Genomic DNA, 19,431 nt, shown 5'->3' on the forward strand with positions numbered 1-19,431 from the left:
GTTTCACACCTACCCTATAGAGACATAAAACCATTCATCCTCTCATTCATGTCATAGACATATGACCATTCACCCTCTCACCAACATGCCAAGTACCGTATTTTTCACACTATATGGCCCACTTAAAATCCTTCAATTTTCAAAAATTGTCTGTGCGCCTTATAATCCAGTGCGCCTTATAATCCAGTGCGCCTTATGTATGCATTCTTGTGCTTACTGATGTCCAACCAGTTTTATGTGGCACACTGCGCTAAAACATCTGTCAAAATGTTTCGTTATGTTAAAGTCGCTCCTTGGTTGAATAGGTTGCAACGTCAGACAACGTAAGCTAACGAATTATGTAGCGCTGGAATACAACGTTGTTCCAACATCACGCTAACTTCAGGTTTCCGCTATCGCTGGCAACCACAAACCAATCAGAGAACAGCACGTAGTACGCTTACCACCACCACTTTTTGGAAAAATGGTACATTTGTGGGAATGAGGACCCCCACAAATGGCACCTGTTAAGAGACATGCTTACGAAGCAGGATCCAAACTCAAGGCTGTCAGTGGAATAAAGCAGACGCCTAAGAATTCAACATAAATGAATCCATGATACGGAAGTGGAGGAAGCAAGCTGATGAACGGCACCAAGCACAGAATTTCCGATGGAACAAAGCGAGATGAAGGACATGAATAAAGTTTGACTAAACTGTTTTGTTTCGTTTTATATAGCCAACGTTTCATCGTGCGCATTATAACGCAGTGCGCCCTATGTATGGAAATAGACCCGTTCATTGATATTTTGCCTTATGATCCGCAAAATACGGTAAACATACAACCATTCAGGCCGTCATTCAAACTTTCCTTGAAGCGAAAGCACAAACCACTGCAGCGCCCTAAGATCGGTATTTTAAGATTAAGAACAGTGAACAGCTCACAAAAAATCGCTATGCACCGATGCTACCCGTGTGTAAAAAAAAAAAAAAAAACAACAAATATAAACAGTGTTTCATTACAAAGTAAACACATGTTGCCATAATACCAGTAAAGGGGCGGCGAGGGTCAGGGGGTCACGGCGTGCGGCCATTGCTCGCCCGATCGAGTCACCGCGGCTCCGAGCCGTCATGTGTTTGCACATTGTAAAGCCGCCACAATCATGGGAGTCAGCCGAGAGCGCGGCCCGGCCCCGGGGGCCGGAGACATCTGGAGAACCAGTCAAAACACCGCAGAGCCGTCCATTGTTCTGATATCCCAGAACGGAAAAAGCGGGGGTCGGGGGGGTGGAAGCGAGAGCCCGGGCGCCGGCGCCGAGAAGCACTTCCACCTTTAGTTCCATCAGGATAGAGGAGCAGGATCGCTCCCTCCTCGGGCTCAGGAGGACCGCCGTTCACCCCGAAACCCGAAGGGGCAGCTCGTCGCTCTCCATGGCGGCGCCGCCTGTGGCTCTCCTGCTGGCGCTGGCCGGCGCGGTCGCGGGCACGCACGAGACGCTGTGCACGTCGGACGCCTGTTTCACCCTGCACTACGAGGAGGTGAGCTTCAGGAAGGCTAACGACCGCTGCCACGACAACGGAGGCTACCTGATGACGGTGCGGGACAGGAAGGAAGAAGAGGCCCTGCGTCGGCTGCTCTCCCTGACGCCGCGGACGCTCCGGGTCTGGATCGGGCTGAAGCTGAACCAGGGCGACTGCAAGCTGGCGGGGAAACCTCTGCGCGGGTTCAACTGGGTGTCCGGACCGGCCGAGTCCGGCTACTCCAACTGGGAGCGCGAGCCGACGGACACGTGCAAGGAGCGCTGCGTCTCCGTCGGCCACCCGGACCGGCTGGGGTGGACGGACAGAGCCTGCAGGACGAGGACCTCCTACGCCTGCAAGTTCTACTTCCAGGGTATGTGCGGGGCCCTGGAGCTGCGGGGCCCCGGGAACGTCACCTACATCCCGCCCTTCTCCGAGGATCCGCTGAGGCCCGGCATGGACTACGTGCCCCTGGCTACCTACGCCTACATCGTGTGCGGGGACCGCCGGGGGGAAGTCGCCATATGCGTGACGCGCGGCGACTCGTACGGCTGGAACGTTCCCGGGCCGTTTTGCGGGAGGGAGGGCGTGCGGTGCGCCGTCGGTAACGGCGGTTGTGCTCACCTCTGCCGCGATGGCGAGTGCGCCTGCGCGGAGGGGTACGCGCTGGAGGAAGACGGCGCGTCCTGCAGGGCGGACCCGTGCGCCTCGAGCGCGTGCGAGCACCGTTGCGTGGCCGAGGAGTCCGGCGGGGTTGTTTGCGCGTGCCCGGAAGGCTTCCGGCTGCACGCAAATCTGCGCAATTGCACCGACGTGGATGAGTGCCGGGCGCCCGTGTGCGCGGCGGCTCAGGTGTGCGTGAACACGCAGGGCGGCTACCGGTGCGCGTGCGCCGCGGGCTACCAGATGGTCGACGGCGAGTGCGTCGACGTGGACGAGTGCGCGCTGTCGCGGTGCGAGCACGGATGCCTGAACACCATCGGGTCCTTCGCCTGCTTCTGCTGGGGCGGCTTCGCGCCGTCCGACGATGGAATCACCTGCTCGGACGTGGACGAGTGCGCGAGTGGCCCGTGCACCTTCGCGTGCGTCAACACGGTCGGCGGCTTCTCGTGCGCCTGCCCGGACGGCCGCCCTGTACTTCCCGACGATATCGCGTGCGACCCGGAGGGGACGAACTTCCGGTCTAACGTCACGGAGGAAGAGGGGAGAAACTCCACGTGGTCCACGGAAGGGACGAACTTCCGGTCCAACGTCACGGAGGAAGTGGGTAGAAACTCCACGTGGTCCACGGGCCCCACGCCCGGGGTCCCGCTCCTAGTTGTGGGGAACGCCACGCAGGACGAGGCCTCCGGGAACACGTCCATGAGCGCCGGCGTGGCCGTGACGGCCGTCAGTGCCAAGGTGCTCATCTGCGTCCTCGGTACCGTCGTCCCGATGCTGCTCCTGATCGCCGTCACCGTGGCGATCGCCATCTTCAGGTGTGCCCGGTCCAGACAGGAGGCCAAGAAGAAGAACACGGCGGACGGATACTGCTGGGTGCCCTCCGGCCTGGACCCGCGCTTGGAGAAACTCTACGCGTCCGTCCCGACCGATGACCTATGACCTGCGGCGGGGGGGTGCGGGGGAGGGGGTACAAAATCGATAATTTATGGTAAAGTTGATGTAATTTATGATTACACACACATACGGGGTTTTGAAAGAGATCATCCAATGTTATGTACAGACCTACACACACACACACACACACAAGGTTTTGTATGAGATCACCTAATGTCATATACAGACCTAAACACACACACACACAGACACACACACAGTTTGGATGAGATTATTCCATGTCATCTACAATTTAAGACAAACACACACAAACACACACACACACATAGTGTTAGTATGAGATAACCCTATGTCATATACAGGCCTAAACACACACACACACACACACACACAGGGTTTGTATGACATTATTCCATCTCATATACAGACCTAAAACACACACACACACAGAGTTTTGTAAGAGATAACATGAGATTATTCCATGTCATACAAATTTAAGAAACACACACACATACATAGAGTTAGAGTTTGTATGAGATGACCCCATGTCATATACAGACCTATACACACACACAAGCTTTTGTATGAGATCACCTAATGTCATATACAGACCTAAACACACACAGACACACACAGTTTGCATGATATTATTCCATGTCATATACAAATTCACACACACACACACAGAGTTTGTATGAGATAGCCCCATGTCATATACAGGTCTAAACACACACACCTGCGCGCGCACACACACACAGAGTTTATATGAGATTATTCCATGTCATACAGACCTAAAATACACACATAGACAAACACACAGGGTTTTGTATGAGAAAACCCCATGTCACATACAGACCTAAACACACACATGCAGGACTTGTATTAGATGATTCCATGTCATTCTGAGAAACACACACACGCACATAGTTTTTGTATGAGATAACCCATTTCATATACAGGCCTAATCACAGACACACACACACGCACACACACTCACAGGGTTTGTATGAAATTATTGCATGTCAAATACAGACCAAAACACAAGACAAACACACACACACACACACACACACACACACACACCCAGGGTTTTGTATGAGATAACCCCATGTCATATACAGAACTGAACACAACACACACACTCTCACACATTGAGTTTGTATTAGGTAACCACACACACACACACATACACACACACACACACAAGGTTTTGTACGAGATTACCCCATGTTATATACAGACCTGAAAACACACACACACACAGGGTTTGGTTGGTTTCATATCAGAAACAAGTGAGAGACTTAAATCACACAGTGGAATGTGTGTGAGGTTCTCGTGTGTCATATCATTATAAACATAAAACACACGCACACACTCACACAATTTGATGTATATGAGGTCATTGACTTGGAACAACATGTCTGTATAATATGTGTGTGTGTGTTTGTGTGTGTGTGTGTGTTTGTGTGAGGGGTTTCGTGTTTTATTCCCTCTCTCTCATCTTCTTTTTATTCACTTCCCTCTGGCACTCAGATGAAGACTCAAACCGATTCATTCGCTCACTGTAAAATCGGCTCTTGATTGGAAGGTACCACTTTGATCGAAAGGGAAAAAATGGATTTTCTTCTCTCACGTCACGAAAACTATATCAGTCACATATCATCTTATTTATTGTTTAGTACTTCTTTATGTGTGTGTATATATTTTTAAATAAATGTGCTAAAAGGATCTTCAACATGAAGAAATCACGCAAATTGTGCGTCCTATTTATATGTATGCATGCTACTTGTATGTTAGATGGGTGCAGGACACGTATGACTGCTGTGAGATAGTGGCGGGGTATTCTGAGGGTGTTAAAGAGAAGTTCAAGGTGGAGGTGGGACTCCATCAGGGGTCAGCTCTGAGGCCTGCAGTGGTGATGGACAGGCTGACAGATGAGCTCAGACAAGTATCTCCATGGACCATGATGTTTACAGATGACATTGTGATCTGGAGTGTGAGCAGGCGTACAAGACAGAGGTGAGACAAGAGATAGTTTCAAGACAGTGGCATTGAAGAGAAGACAAGAGGCAGAGCTGGAGGTAGCGGAGATGAAGATGGTGAGGTTCTCTTTGGGAGGGACAAGGATGGGGTGGATCAGGAATGTGTTCATCAGAGGAACAGCACATGTAAGATGGTTTGGAGAGGAGGTCAGAGAAGCCAGACTGAGACGGTTTGGTCACGTGCCGAGGTGGGATAATGACTATATCAGTAGACGGAGGCTGGCAGGAGGTCTGGAGGAAGACCAAAGAGAAGATTTATGGACATAGTAAAAGAGGACACGAAGTTAGAAGGTGTGCGAGAAGAGGATACCAATGCAAGGGGGAAAGCGGATGAACGCACGGAGGCCTGCAGGGAGGAGTGCGGCAAGATGGGTTGTGTAGTGGAAAATGTGCAAATCACACAGCGGTTGATAGGAGTGTGTTAAGAGATTTGTGGTTGATGCGGGAAAAACCTGGGGATGTAAAACTACAAATAGAAATACAAGGCCTTTTTTTTTCTTCTATGAGGCTGGGCTGGGTGGAAAAAGCCAGAGCTTGAAACGCACTCAAACATTTTAATCTCCCTTCCTTCCTGTGTTTAACTTCCCTTTCCGCTGTCGCTGGCTTTAAACGCACCGCCGGGCCGGCGGCCCGACGAGACGATGTCCTGCACAGCAGCATTCCGCGGTTCGACCCTGGCGGTCCGGATCCTCTGCGTGTTGGGCCTTCTAGCAGGCCTCCCCACCGGATTCAATGCCTCGAAGGCTGGAAGCTGCAAGACGCTGTGCACCGGGGTCCCCTGCGTGGCCGTCCACCACGACGCGGTGGACTCGGGGGAGGCCAGGGAGCGGTGCATTGAAGCCGGCGGGGAGCTGCTGACGCTGCAGCCCCCGACGGCCGAAACGCTCCTGGAGCTTCTGCAGCGGGAGAAGCCGGAGGGAAGCCTCTGGATCGGCTTGAGTTTGCTCACCAATTGCAGCGACCTGTGTGCGCCGCTGCGAAGTTACGAGTGGATCGGTGCCGCCCACGGGGACTTCACGCCGCGCTCCATCGAGTGGAAACAAAGCAGGAAAGTGTGCGCGCCCCATTGCGTGGCGCTCTCCGCGGGGGCGCGGCTCTGGACGGAGCTGCCCTGCGAGGACGCGGCCGACGGCTTCCTGTGCTGGGGCTCCTGTCCGACGGAGCCGTCCGTCTTCCCCGGGCGCTGCGCGGACGCACCCTGCAAGGACACGTGCGTGGACGTGGTCAAGGGATACACGTGTGGGTGTAAACTCGGGTTCGCGCCGGACCCCGCGGATCCGAAGCAGTGTAAGCCGCACTGCGCGGCCCCGCGGTGCAAGGCCAAGTGCTTACACGGCAGCTGCGATTGCGCCGACGGCTACATCCTCAGTGACGACTTTTGCGAGGACATCGACGAGTGCGAGAACAACTATTGCGACCAACTGTGCCACAACACCCACGGCAGCTTCAAGTGTACGTGCAAGGCCGGATTCGAACTCGTGGATCAGTACAAGTGCGTGATCGCGCCGAAGCTGTCAGGCACGACGGAGCTGTCAAGCACGTCGGAGCTGTCAAGCACGTCGGAGCTGTCAGGCAAGACCCTCTGCCCCACGGACAGCGCCTCGCCGGACGGGTTCCCGTGGGCGTGGGCGCTGGCGGCCGCGGTGGCGAGCGCGGCTGCCTTCGTGTGAACGGCGAGGCTCTACGCGGTGGAACAGTTAAAAATCGTACGTGTGCGTGGGTCGATCGGATTGCGTGATTCCGCGCCCCAACTCTGACGGACGCAGTTTTTTTTACACAAATAAATGTAATAAATTTGAATGTACAAATTAAAAATAAATATGGTATCAAAATCGCAGTTAATGTTGGTATTTCAAATGTTTAAATGACTGGTTATTTTACTCTCGCCTGTTGGAATTTAAAGTTGTCCCTTTGTCGACCCTGCCATCTTGTGGTCAGATGATGCCGTTGCAGCTGGAGAACATGGCACGCTGCAGATGTTCCTTTTTATAAAAAAAAAATATACATATACTTATATAATGTAAAAAATATATATGTATGTAATTTTTAAAAATATATGTATTAAAAAAATATGTGCGCATATATATATGTATATATTTTTAAATAATTACATATTATATGTATAAAAAATTCATATTTATTACTATTATTTTTTAATGTTTGTTTTTGTTTTTGTTTTTTTTTATAAAAAGGTAGAAGGGAAGTAGTAGGGAACTGCTGAGGCGGCAGCCAAAGCACGATAAGGATATAAAAATATATCATGAATTGGGTGTGGAGGTGGAGAGTCAATATTACCTGATATCCGTCATTTTTTTGGATTTTTAAATAAAACAGGAGGTCCATTAGCACCGCTAATGAAACTGTAATGTCGGATGAAAACAAAAAAAAAAGGTTTTCATTCACTTTCAGATTTATTTCCAATGTAAATGAAAATGTAACTTCAATTAACCTAATCTGTGGCGGGTGATGGTTAAATGATTTGCCTTCCTTTCTCTTGCCGTCTGATTTCACCTTTGGTTATCGGAGTCGGCTTGATCGGATGTAACGTGAAGTATTATTCGTATTATCCAGGTTGGAAATATCTGTTTCTCTCATGAGTTACTGTTTTCTGAAACATCAGATTCCAGAGAGAAATCACAACTATGACAGGGGACTAGTGCTAATAATAATAATGATGAGATTGGTGATGATAATGATAATAACAATAATAACGATACTAATTACAACAATAACAAGAATAGTAGTAATGATAATAAAACCTTTCATTCACTGTCTATACCTTCACTCAGGGTGGACATGTTGCCAGTCATATAGAGACAAACAACTGACCTTTAATAAAAAAAAATAAAAAAAAAAGATGCTATTGATGATAGTAAATCAATTTGAAAAGCACCTTTCATCACTTTGGCATGAACAGATTGTGGAAGCCAGGTGTCCATCTGGCTGTAGTTTCCCAGATTGGCCACTAGGTGTGATACTAGAGGCGTTTCGGTGACATGCCAGCAGGGTTGGCCGAGGATTGAATTTCGGCTCTGGAGAAAAACGGGTCAATGGGGGTCTTACATAATATTCGGAGCCACCCAAAGCAACTTCGGGCCTGCCCTGAAAACCAACCCCTGCTGTCCTTCAATAAACCGAGGGGGGGGTTAAACTTTGAACGGTCGTTATCTGGTTCACTCAGCATAGGTTTGTTTTCGTTCCCGCGGTGGAAGAAGCCTGCCAGATAACGCTGTTGCTAAACCGGAGAGCCGAGCGCCGACGGGGGATCATGAACCTGAGAAACCGGGTCAGACTAAACAGCGATCTGACGGTCACGGAGAAGCCTGGAACCAGCTGGGAACAGCATTCAAGGGCATGTCTGAGGCCCAAGACCTTGGGACTAATCAACAGGGACTTGTGCAACAGTTAATGGTTGAAAAACACCTTGCAGAAAGGCAGGTGGTGAGGTGTGGGGTCATTTTACTTCACCACCTACAGACTCAAGGAGACGTATGATCTGGCAGGATCCTTATTTGGTTAGTCAGATATTTACAGTTACCCGAATCCAGCGGGAGTGGGGGTACTTCATTTGCCCATCACACCTGTGCAACATTCAATTCCCCCCCAGCCAGGTGAAGCTGGAGCGTCGGGAAGTAAGGAGACGGTTCCAAGCAGACGCTTCTTCAACGACTCCACCGCGCTTTGCGTGATATTTTATATGCCTCTCCCCATCCATCAGGGATTTACAGACACTCACGAAAGAAATGGAAAGCATCGCTTTTTCCCGTTGTTTTTTGTTTAAAAGATAACATGTCAGCCAATTTACAAACAAATTATGCATACAAAAAAAAAATCTGAAATACAATATAAAGAAAAGTGAATAAATAGTAATGACGGTGATAAATTATTAACCCATCAAGGGTCACATCAATAAATTCGTCCCTGCACCCAAAGAGAGCTAGTAGGTATTGATCAGCCAGAGGGGGAGGGGCTAATTCAGTATTATTATTTGTTGAAATATTATTTGTAGCTGCTTTACAATTTAATCAAGTTTTTAAGAGTTAATAACTAGTACGAACTAGTTGTAATATACTCATATTGAAGTATTTGCCGATACAGCAGAACCTCGGCTCACAAATCTAATTTGTTTTATGGCCGTGTTTGTGAACCAAAATCTTTGAGAGACAAATCATTTCTTCCCATTGAAATCAGTGTAAACGTCATTGATCCGTTCTTCAGCCCTTAAATACATACTGCACTCAATGGGAACTTCTTTGTGGGTTTATTTATGGCCAAAAAATGGAAAGGAATTAAAGATAACCTGAATTATTCCTGTGTTTCTGCCGTTCTTTATGTTCTTGCTAGCATTTGTACTCGGCATTTCCGTCACAAAATCATCCAAAGTAAAGCCTTCCCACATATGAGACCAATGCTAACGCTATCTCCAGGTAGCTGTCTGTCATTCATCCAAACCAACAACAACTATTCTGCTTTTTCTACAACTGGAGACCTTTGCTTCGTCAGCATAATCGCCCTTTTCGCCACATCAGCCGTCTTTAGCGTGTCTTGGTCCTTCAGGATTGTACAGATGATTTGTTCGTTGTAAAGCTTAGCGAGATCTGTAACACAATCCCTACGTACATATTTAGCCATAGTTTCTTTCATCAAATCCACTGTAATTCTCAACTCTTCTGAACTCCAGCACTCTTGACTTTTTGGGAGCCATAATGAGGGCTAATTTACTGAAAAAAAATATTATAACAGGAGAACACAACAATGTCAACAACGTGGAGTAGCACACACAGAGCTGCCTCTACGCTACAACCCCACAAGGCAGAAAGCCCATGAGTATGTTTGTTTGTTCGCAACTCGATTCAAAATTTGATTGAAAATTCTGTTCGCAGGCCGTTTTATTAATGATAAGGAGCGTTCAAAAGCCAATCTAACTGTAATTACCTAATGGGCTTCCACCTACAGTTAGCATATGTCAAAATGCATTGAAAACGGGTAAGCTAATGCAAGCTCGCCCCAGGCGCGCTAACTCGGACTGGTCAGGTAAGGAGATACTTAAGTAGCAGTCACATGCTAACGCTACAAGCAGACATGTGCAAAAAGGACCGGAGAGACAAAATAGCTCATAATAAAAACATTAAAAGATTCAGTGCAGTCTGTAATGGACAAAAAAAGGCAGATATCTTCGGGTGGTGGTCTTACCCACCAAGCTGTTTTAGTGAAATTCTCATAATGTTCTGGAAAGCTCCCAGAAGAGCCTAATGGAAAGTTACCAGGAGTCCTTCCTGGAGCGCGTTAGAGGAGGCAGAATAAAAGGTTTTCCTCTGCAGACCAGGATAGGGGGATGTAATCCCTGTTATTTATCCTGCTTTCAGGGTCGCAGGGGGCGGAGCCAATCCCAGCTGATAATGATCGAGAGGCGGGGCGCGGTCAGCTGTCAATCACAGAGTCACATACGGATATATCCGACCGGTCGCTCTCTCACTCGCTGTTTTTAAACTGTGGGAGGAACCCAAGCAGGAACATGAGCGACCCACACACAGAGGGAACCCATTCGACCTCTGATATTGCATATTTAAATGACATAACAGTAGCGTAGCGGTTAGCGCTTCCACCTCACAGCAAGAAGGTCTCTGATTGGATTCCGACAGGGGGTCCCGATGTTCTCCACGTGTCTGCGTGAGGTTTCTCTTACAGGCCAAAAACATGCAGGAGGTTCATAGGAGACCCCAAGTGGTCCAGATGTGTGAATGTTTATGTCTCTATGTGACATGTGAATGATTGGATGGCTTTATGTGAAGTGAATGTTTGCATGAATGCCGGAAATGATGACATTGCATTTCCTCCAAAAACCTCAATTTTCATACCACTGGTGTTTAAGCTGATTCTGATTTTTGACGATGAATGGAGTTATGGGACTCACAGGCCCGCAAGACCAGCTCCTGCTAGTCACCTGGCGCTCCAAGCTCATTTGGAAAACATGGACAAGAGAAAGTGCGTCCTCTTGCAGGGAAATGTCATTATCTGCTGAGGAGATGAGTAAAAGCGACAATTAGGAAGCCGGAGTTTCGACTGGGGAGTGCCTACAGATAAGAATCTATTATCATCTGCTGGGGACATGAACAACACGGTTTTGTGTGCTTAGCGTCTTAATTCTGAGTGCACACACACATTCACACTTTCAGGCTTCTCTGCATTTCCAACAAAAGGCCCTGGAGCACCTTAAGATTTCCATTATAGTCAAGTTCAGGGTGCAAAGTTGGTGTATCTCATTTGCGACTCCTCCAACGCGGATCTGCATCTCAAGGTTTAATGTCCACCCCCTCCCCCTTATTTGTGTAACTAAATAACTCAACTTGGTTCTGCAGGCCAACTAATGATAAGAAAAAAAAAAAGCATGTGTACTTGAGTTGAGTTGTTCACTTCGGTGAAATCATCGACAACGTGTTTCCAAGGAGGTAATTCCAGCCTCCGGCGGCTGAACTTCAGGAGTGGACTGAAAAAACAATTTGATAATCTCAAACACATACAGAGGTGGGAAATCATTTGCATTTGTATTTGAGGTCGGAGCAGCTGCCGTTTGAGGGAGGTGCGTAGCGAAGAGTGCGTGACCCAATTATGTCTGAGCATTTGTTGTTTTGAATATGTGACTCAACAAGGCAAAGTGTCATCAGGGAACAAGGTGCTGATAAGGCAGCTCTATCCCGGATGCTGCTGGTTCTGGCTGACGCAGTCTCACACCAGACTGTCACGCTTGGACGATCCCCTTTGAACCTACTATCGACCAATCGCGGCAGGGGAGGAGTTCACGATTGCCAATGTTTGTTTCCCTAAAGCATATTCGACTAACTTGCGTGACTTAATACAAACTCTGATAAAGTGTTTTTCTGCTTCAGTTATACTCCTTTCTTTCCTCATCATGGAGTTAGATGTGGCAGATGATTCACTGAAATGACCTCTGAATATAAAAGAACAGAAGGAAGAAGAGAAGATTGTCATTTCTAGAAATATTCAATTTGATATTGCACATGGAATTACCTTTTTATATATCTATACATATGTTTTGCAATGAGCTCTAAAAACAGAGGAAGCGCTCAATGTTGCATCAACATACTTGGAGTTTAGTTGATTGTTGGGCTTACAAGATTGTTAGCCCGAAAATGTTGCAAAAGTAGCTAAAAATGTGAGCTACTTTTGATTTTTTTTTTTTAATGTTAGTAGCACAGTGGCCTATGTTCCAAATCCAACCCAGGCGTGTTGGATATGGATAGGTAATATAGAGGCTTGCCCCAAATTCTTACTGGTCACTAAAAACTGCCGGTTCATCTTTTTCGCGTTCTTTCTCGAAGTCGTGGTTTCGTGTGTATTCCTGATCGGATAAAACGGAGCGCTGCTCGCAACATCTCCCGGGAGGGGAGGGGGGGGGAGGGGGGAGGGGGGGCGGCCGCTCGTCCAATCAAAAGGTAGGCGTCAGACCACGCCGGCGCTGTCATTGGGTTGAAGTTTGTCCGGCGGTGCCCGTGTAGGTAATATCAACAACCGGGGGCGAAGGCTGCCATGTGCAGAGACCCTTCCGTGGGTTTCGGTTGTTTACATTTGCTTCCGGTTCCGTCCGTAAGACATCCGAGCAACGAGCAAACAAGCCAGCATTAGCAAGCTAGCATGTCGGTCGACAGCGTCTTCCGGACCCGCTCCCTCGGCGTGGCTGCCGAGGGTCTCCCGGATCAGTACGCCGACGGGAAGGCGGCGAAGGTCTGGCAGTTGTACATCGGAGACACGCAGAGTCGGACGCAGGAGTACAAAAGCTGGGTGGTGTCGCTGCTGCGGGAGCATGGAGCGCAGAGGGTGCTGGACGTCGCCTGCGGAACCGGGTAAACGATGGCGTGGCCGACTCAGGTTATGCCAAATGAACGCCTCACCGAACTTCACTGGGATTTGTTACGATTTTGTGTTTGCCGCAGTATAGCGCAAAATGTAAAAAGTGTAATTACATTTTACCAACACTTGCACATATCAATTTGATCTTCAATTCGGCGATAATTAACGCTTTAGATTAGTTCAATGTCTTGGCCCCCCACCCCTCTCTTTCCGCACGCTCAAGGCGCAGATGGGAAAAATGTGATGCAACTCTTGTCAGACGTTGCACTTGCAGTTCCATTCATACATGTGCTGACAGGCTTCTCACCCTCGGAATATGTGATGAATGAATGTGACCATTCACAAATCTCAACAGCAGTCAGTCAGCATGGATGCATGGATCTCGGTGTGGTGTCTCATACAAAAAAAATAAAATCACTGAAATGAACAAGTTGTATGACTTTATAGATAATCTCTCGGGGTTTGACTTTCCTGGAATTTCAACCCCTTGAACCTCTTAACTGCAGACAAAATCCGGATTAGGCCAGGGCACAATGAATGAGAATGTTGAAAGAAAGTGCAGAGTTGCATTCGCCACGTCCTGCCTGTTTGGCAGCCAGACTGTGGCCTGAAGGGGTCAGGAGTTACAACATATTTTAACCACAAAACTTAGTCTCCCTCCACAACAGCGAGTATCGTTAGATGGTAAACACAATCAAAAAACAGCCCAGATCCATCCAGCTATTGTACGACCTAAAACGGCATCGTAATAGCTCAGGGGAAGTCTGTTTCTCTATCAAAAACAGGTGAGCCGAGCTCACATAAACAAATTCCAAAAGGGACTCGCTGTGCAGACGGGCAGCTGGAGGGTCCCGAGTGAAACCCACGTCGCCATAGAAACCCAAGTAGCAGATGCTGGACGAGTGTCCGCCGCTGCAAGCAACCTTCTGGAATATCTCATTTACATTTGGTCTTTTTTTTTTTTTTTTTTAATTTGACCCGCCATTACTCCCAGTCAATTGCACAACTTCGCATCTCGCCAGTAAACAGTGTAAAATCCGGATATCTCAGCGCCCAGTCGACTTTGACCCCCTCGCCGCCGCCGATCTGGGTCAACGTAAACACGATCAGACTGGAGTGAGGTTATAAAAAGGAACCTGCTATTTCTGGGCTGCGCGGGCGTGCCGGCGTTCCAGCCTAGGCGGTGAACTTGCTGTTCCTGTGAAACGTAAACATGCCACAGCGTCTCGTAGAAGATCAATTTGGGAACATTTTGCAGCTTCCAGAACCTTTTCGGGACCTGGGGCGGCAGAGGAACCAGAAACCGCTGGGGTGGCAGTTCCACAAGAACCCACGGTGGAACTCGCAAGCCACGGCCACAACCAGATCCTTCTCACGGACCGCCATTTTTAAATGAATTCGCCGTTAGCTGGGTTTTTTTCACGACAAAAGCAGCGCAGGGAGAAAATAAAAGCACTTCAACCCATCTGGTAGTCGCGACTTCCTATCCAGACGCAGATATTCCCGTGCACGTCGGGTTGGAGGGGGCTTTTGTGACACGCTACGGGTTCTGCACCGCCGGCGAATTCCAAAAAAAGCACCCCATCTTGTACGCGCTCATTAAAAATCTCTTAAACTCCAAGCAACGAAAACACCCGCAGAGCGAGGCGCAGGGAAACGATAGCGGCGCCACCTTTCAAGTTTCGCATCGGTTTTCGGACGGTACGTAGGGAACCCTCGTAACCGTTTGCGTTCTGGTTCCTCCTGCAGGGTGGATTCCATCATGCTGGTGGAGGAGGGCTTCCGCCTGGTGAGCGTGGACGCCAGCGACAAGATGCTCAAGTACGCGCTGAAGGCGAGATGGGAGAGGAGGAAAGAGCCGGCGTTCGACCAATGGGGTGAGGAGGACTGCGTTTTTTTTTTGTTTGTTTTTTTTTTTTGTTGTTTTGTTCGACCTTCCGCCCGCTGAAATCGAGCCGCTTTCTCTGCCGCAGTGATTGAGGAGGCGAACTGGCTGATGCTGAGCGAGGAGATCCAGAAACCCGGAGACGGTTTCGACGCCGTCATCTGCCTTGGGAACTCCTTCGCACACTTACCCGATTTTAAAGGTAGCTTTTTTTTTTTCGGGTTTGTTTTTAACCGCCACCAGAACGCCCCGGCTCACCCCCACGCCGTCTCCTACCCCCTCCCAGGGGACCAGAGCGACCAAAAGTTGGCCCTGCACAACATCGCCAGCATGGTCAGGCCCGGCGGCATCCTCATCATCGATCACCGCAACTACGACTACATCCTGGAGACGGGCCAGGCGCCGCAGGGCAAAAATATTTACTACAAGGTGAGTTTGGAACCCGCGCCCGGTTATAAAACAGCGCATACCAGTCCGACCGGCTTTATTTTTATTTCTTTTCTCACAAACTGGACGGTATCCAGGGCCGGATCGGGCAGCGGCCGAGACACCTCCGAGGAAAGCCTTTGTTTTTTTGTTTTTCTTCGAGGAGATTACTGCTTCGGTTGGTTGCTCAGCAGTTAATTATAATGTCTTTTCTTTTTTTTTGTTTTTAAAGTGCAACGCCCCCCCGAGGGTCCTTTGATAAACGGGTCACGCCGTTTTTTTTCCTCAGCCTCCAGGATTATCGAGTGGCGCCCGCTTAACCAGCTTCATCACAAGTCCGTAAAAAAAAAACAAAATAATTTTTCAGCGTCTCTTCAAGCCCCGCCCCCTAATCCCCTGACCGGGAGCCGCGTGGCGTGGAGGCGGCTGCTAACATGCTAACGCTGCGCTCGAGCGGCTGAGCTAGGGGGAAATGAAAACCGTAGCAAAGGAAGACGCTTAGAGAGGAAAAGAAAAAGAAAAAAAAACGCAGCCGGGCATCATTTTTGATTTCCTCCGTTTCCCCGAGATCTTTCATTACGTCCAGATTGCAAAGTTTAACAGTCACATGCTCCGCAGGCGCCGGCGCCGCCTTACTCCTCCCCCGCAGCTTCATAACAGGTTTTTCCGGCCAAGGCGCTGATCCGCGGTGTTTGTGCCTTGCAGAGCGATCTCACTCAGGACATCTCTACCTCAGTGCTCTGGGTCAACAGCAAACCCCACATGATCACCCTGGACTACACCATCGAGGTGCCCAAGGACAAAGACCAGACCATGCCGGAGGTCAGGTGGGTACCGAGGATGAGCGGGACTCCTGCTCCTGAAGAATAATACTAATAATAATAATAATAAAAACTGGTAAGTGGTCATTGTGAGTGACGGGCTGGAGCCAATCACAGCTGACAGCAGCGGCCAGAGGCGGGGTTTAACCTGGACATGTCAGCTGTCAATCACAGGGTCCTCATGTAGAGAAGATCCACCCTGTGGTTCACACCTACGGACTATTTAGATCAGGGGTGGGCAAACTTTTTGGCTCAGGGGCCGCATTGATTTTGAAAATTTGACAGATAAGTTGAAAAGATAAAACTAACAATAACATAACAGTTGCCAGGAGGTTCGTAAAGGGTTGAGCGAGGTTTGTTGAGGGTTAAAATATCTGTAAATACCATCAAAATGATCGCGCCTCTACTTCGCAGAAATTCACTTTTCATCGCACAAATAAATTGGTTTTTCCCTTGAAGCTTCACGTCCAGCTCATCCATGTGTTGTCAAGTAGCTCCAAAAATGAAATAATCTCCCACATTCATTGAGCCAATCATTCACATCAAGTATGAATTCTGTACCAATCTTTAAAGGGCCGGATTAAAAAGACCGACGGACCAGATGTGGCCCGCGGGCCGTAGTTTGCCCGCCCCTGTTTTAGACGGTTCACTGAACCCACTTGGACCGCGGGAGAAAGATGGAGAACCTGGAGAGGATATGAGGAGTATCCAAGCCTCCCTCCGTCCCAAAACAGATCCATTGTTGACATTGACGCTGAAATGTCTCTAGGACAAGTAAGCCCGGGTGAAGCCTCGCCTCTCGGTCAGCGACAGCTCAGATCGTGGGCGGAGGAAGCGTTAACGGATGAATGAATGAATCCCGGCGACCGCGGACGAGCGACTAATGCGGAAGGCCGGGTCGGGGTTGGTCTCGACGCGTCTCCTCCATCTTTCTTTTTTTTTTTTTTTTCCCCCACAGCAAGTTCCGCCTGTCCTACTACCCCCACCGGCTGGAGAGCTTCAAGGCCCTGCTGTGCGAAGCCTTCGGCGGCAAACTGGAGCACAGCGTCTACGGCGACTTCCAGACCTACGTGGCGGGTCAGACCAAAGCGCCCTGCTACTTCATCCACGTCTGTAAAAGGACCACCTAGAGGACCCAACCGCCAGACCACGGCCACCTTTTAATGCATTCAAATGTCCTTCAGATTTTAAATCAATTTCTGGCTCCCCATGATATGTTAACGGTTAACGTAGAAACAAACTCCGAGGGATGCGGTCGCCCCGGACGACAAAAGTGTGGCTTTTACTTCCTGAAAGAGGGGCGGCGGTACCCCATCGGGTCTTTGCACGAACGCGGGGGTCACGAAAAACCAAAACGAAAATAAACCTGGATCAAGACAGCTATTTTATGGCTATGACTTTAGTGGAAGTCTGTGCTGTTTGTAACATTTCAGTGTGTAATCACACACACACAGCAATCATCAACCCCTTCCCGAGATGTATCGGCGAAGCCGTCACCTCCCTCACGCCAGGGGATTTCTAATGAAATCCACTCTTTTCATTGTTTTAAATTCAAAACACTTTGCGACACGGCGGCCGGCCCTCCGGCGCCTCCCTTGCAGGCGTGTTTGCTGCTGTTCACCCGCCCCCAAAAAAAAAAAAAAACATGCTGAGAACGATGCGTTTACATGCTGTCAATCTTAAGGAGGGCCAGCGGGTTCCGGGAATCGAACCGGGTTTCACTACAGTCTTACTTCGTTGCTAGTTGTTTTAAAAAGATCTCAAAAAAAGGAGTGTAAATGTTTAATACGGGGCCTTTTTGCTGATGCAATCATCGGAATTATTTTGCATGAAATAAAAGAAAATAAGACACCAGGATTGTTGTTTTGCAAGTGTGTTTGTCAGCCTGGAAGGGGGTTTTTCGCTCAGATCGCCAGATCCGTGTCGAGGGTTCGGGATTTACTTCGAGACTGAGCTTCGAAGAAGAAGAGCACAAAGACAGTGAAAAAATGGCGGTGCGCTCGGGGAGGGGCCCAGAGATCCTCGGGGGCGCTCTCTCACATTTTAAACACACATGGCAGCGATTTCCGAAGCCGCTCTCGCCTTGACCTCTGTAAAATTAAGGATGTTGCCACGACAACATCGCGAAGGACGCCGCCCCGCCCCTCGAAAAAGATCGAAACGGGATTAAACGTTCCGCGCGAGCAAATCTCGAGGAAATGAAGATGATTTGTAAGATCCCCCCCCCGATTACGGCCGTTGCGTAACGGGTTCTTTGAGGTTGAACGGCGAAGGCCGATGTTTTCTCGTCACGTGAGGGCGAGATCACATGAGCGCCGGTCGAGGTGGGGTGATGTTGGGGTCTGGAGGCAATAAGCGAGCGTGGGTTGAGAAGTATTTTCCATGGGCTTGGATTACAGCTTCCAAAGCCTTTTGTATTTTCTAGGAATTTTATAAGCAACAGATGTGACCCCTGGAGCCAGACGCGCCAGGGGAGCGCTCTGTTTAGGGTGCAGTATGCAGAGTGGCCACAAGAGGGCGCTATTGCACCGTATGTGAATAAATTCCTGTGTGTGAACAGGCTGTGACGCTGCAGGACCTTTGGATGGAGAATGAAAGGAATTTAAAAAAATAATAATAACCTGAACACCTCTGAGTCCTTAACCCCGGCAATCCGCGCTCCGCCCCCCGCTGCCGTGAGTCCCGAAGGTCGACGCTACCCGCTCGCCGTCGAGGCCCTGCGGTTTCAAAGGCCGCGCTCAGGGGCCTTGATGCGCGAACCAGATGTGAGCGATGTCTGCCAGATGCGGTCTTGGTTTGCCGGAGAGTCAAAGTGGTCAACCGTGACTGGGCTTTACTGTGTGGTGGAGGAGGAGGAGGAAGATTGCTTTCGCAGCATATCATCGGCCAAATCAAACAAAAACAGTGGGAGCCGGGAGGAACGGAGGAGATGAGTAATTATTTTGAATAATTATTCTACCGAAGGGCCTTCAAACGGAAAAAAAAAAAAAAAAAAAGACGGGGTATCGTTATTTATCCCATATGTTGCGCTCGGGAAAAAAAATGCGGTTTTCTCATCGGGTAGCCATAGTGGATTTGCGACCCGATGGTTTTTCTGCCTATCAGAACAACGCTCGCGAGCAGACCCCCACCTCCTCTTCTTCTTCGCGTCGCAACCGGCAGACACCGGGTTCAGCCAGCTGTTGCTCATTTTGTCTCTCCGAAAAAACCTCCCCGTTAGTCACTCTTATTTTTTTTGCGGGAGGGAGGAGAAAAAAAAAAAAAAAAAAGAAGACAGAAATCCACTGAAAATTTGTTTGGAATTAATCTTCTGTAACCAGACGTGAATCTCG

At 49.0% G+C, this 19,431-nt stretch overlaps 3 protein-coding genes across 3 annotated transcripts; all 3 read left to right on the forward strand.

Annotated features, from left to right (window-relative positions):
- The first annotated feature begins 1,295 nt into the window (after window positions 1-1,295).
- Window positions 1,296-4,804, forward strand: cd93 (CD93 molecule). Its single transcript, XM_086150587.1, has one exon. It carries the CDS (start codon window positions 1,410-1,412, stop codon window positions 3,099-3,101), a length of 1,692 nt encoding a protein of 563 aa, XP_086006713.1. The 5' UTR covers window positions 1,296-1,409; the 3' UTR covers window positions 3,102-4,804.
- A 917-nt stretch (window positions 4,805-5,721) lies between these two features.
- On the forward strand, window positions 5,722-6,935 carry LOC147231653 (thrombomodulin-like). Its single transcript, XM_086150588.1, has one exon. It carries the CDS (start codon window positions 5,740-5,742, stop codon window positions 6,766-6,768), a length of 1,029 nt encoding a protein of 342 aa, XP_086006714.1. The 5' UTR covers window positions 5,722-5,739; the 3' UTR covers window positions 6,769-6,935.
- Window positions 6,936-12,574: 5,639 nt separating this feature from the next.
- Window positions 12,575-17,953, forward strand: gnmt (glycine N-methyltransferase). Its single transcript, XM_086150589.1, has 6 exons — window positions 12,575-12,960; window positions 14,717-14,844; window positions 14,941-15,054; window positions 15,139-15,281; window positions 15,984-16,105; window positions 17,058-17,953. Exons 1-6 carry the CDS (start codon window positions 12,752-12,754, stop codon window positions 17,227-17,229), a joined length of 888 nt encoding a protein of 295 aa, XP_086006715.1. The 5' UTR covers window positions 12,575-12,751; the 3' UTR covers window positions 17,230-17,953.
- The last annotated feature ends 1,478 nt before the right edge of the window (window positions 17,954-19,431 follow it).

The sequence above is a fragment of the Fistularia commersonii genome, chromosome 8 (genome assembly GCF_037954325.1).
Source record: "Fistularia commersonii isolate RoL2024-O1a breed Wild chromosome 8, RoL_Fcom_v1.0, whole genome shotgun sequence".
NCBI lineage: Eukaryota > Metazoa > Chordata > Actinopteri > Syngnathiformes > Fistulariidae > Fistularia > Fistularia commersonii.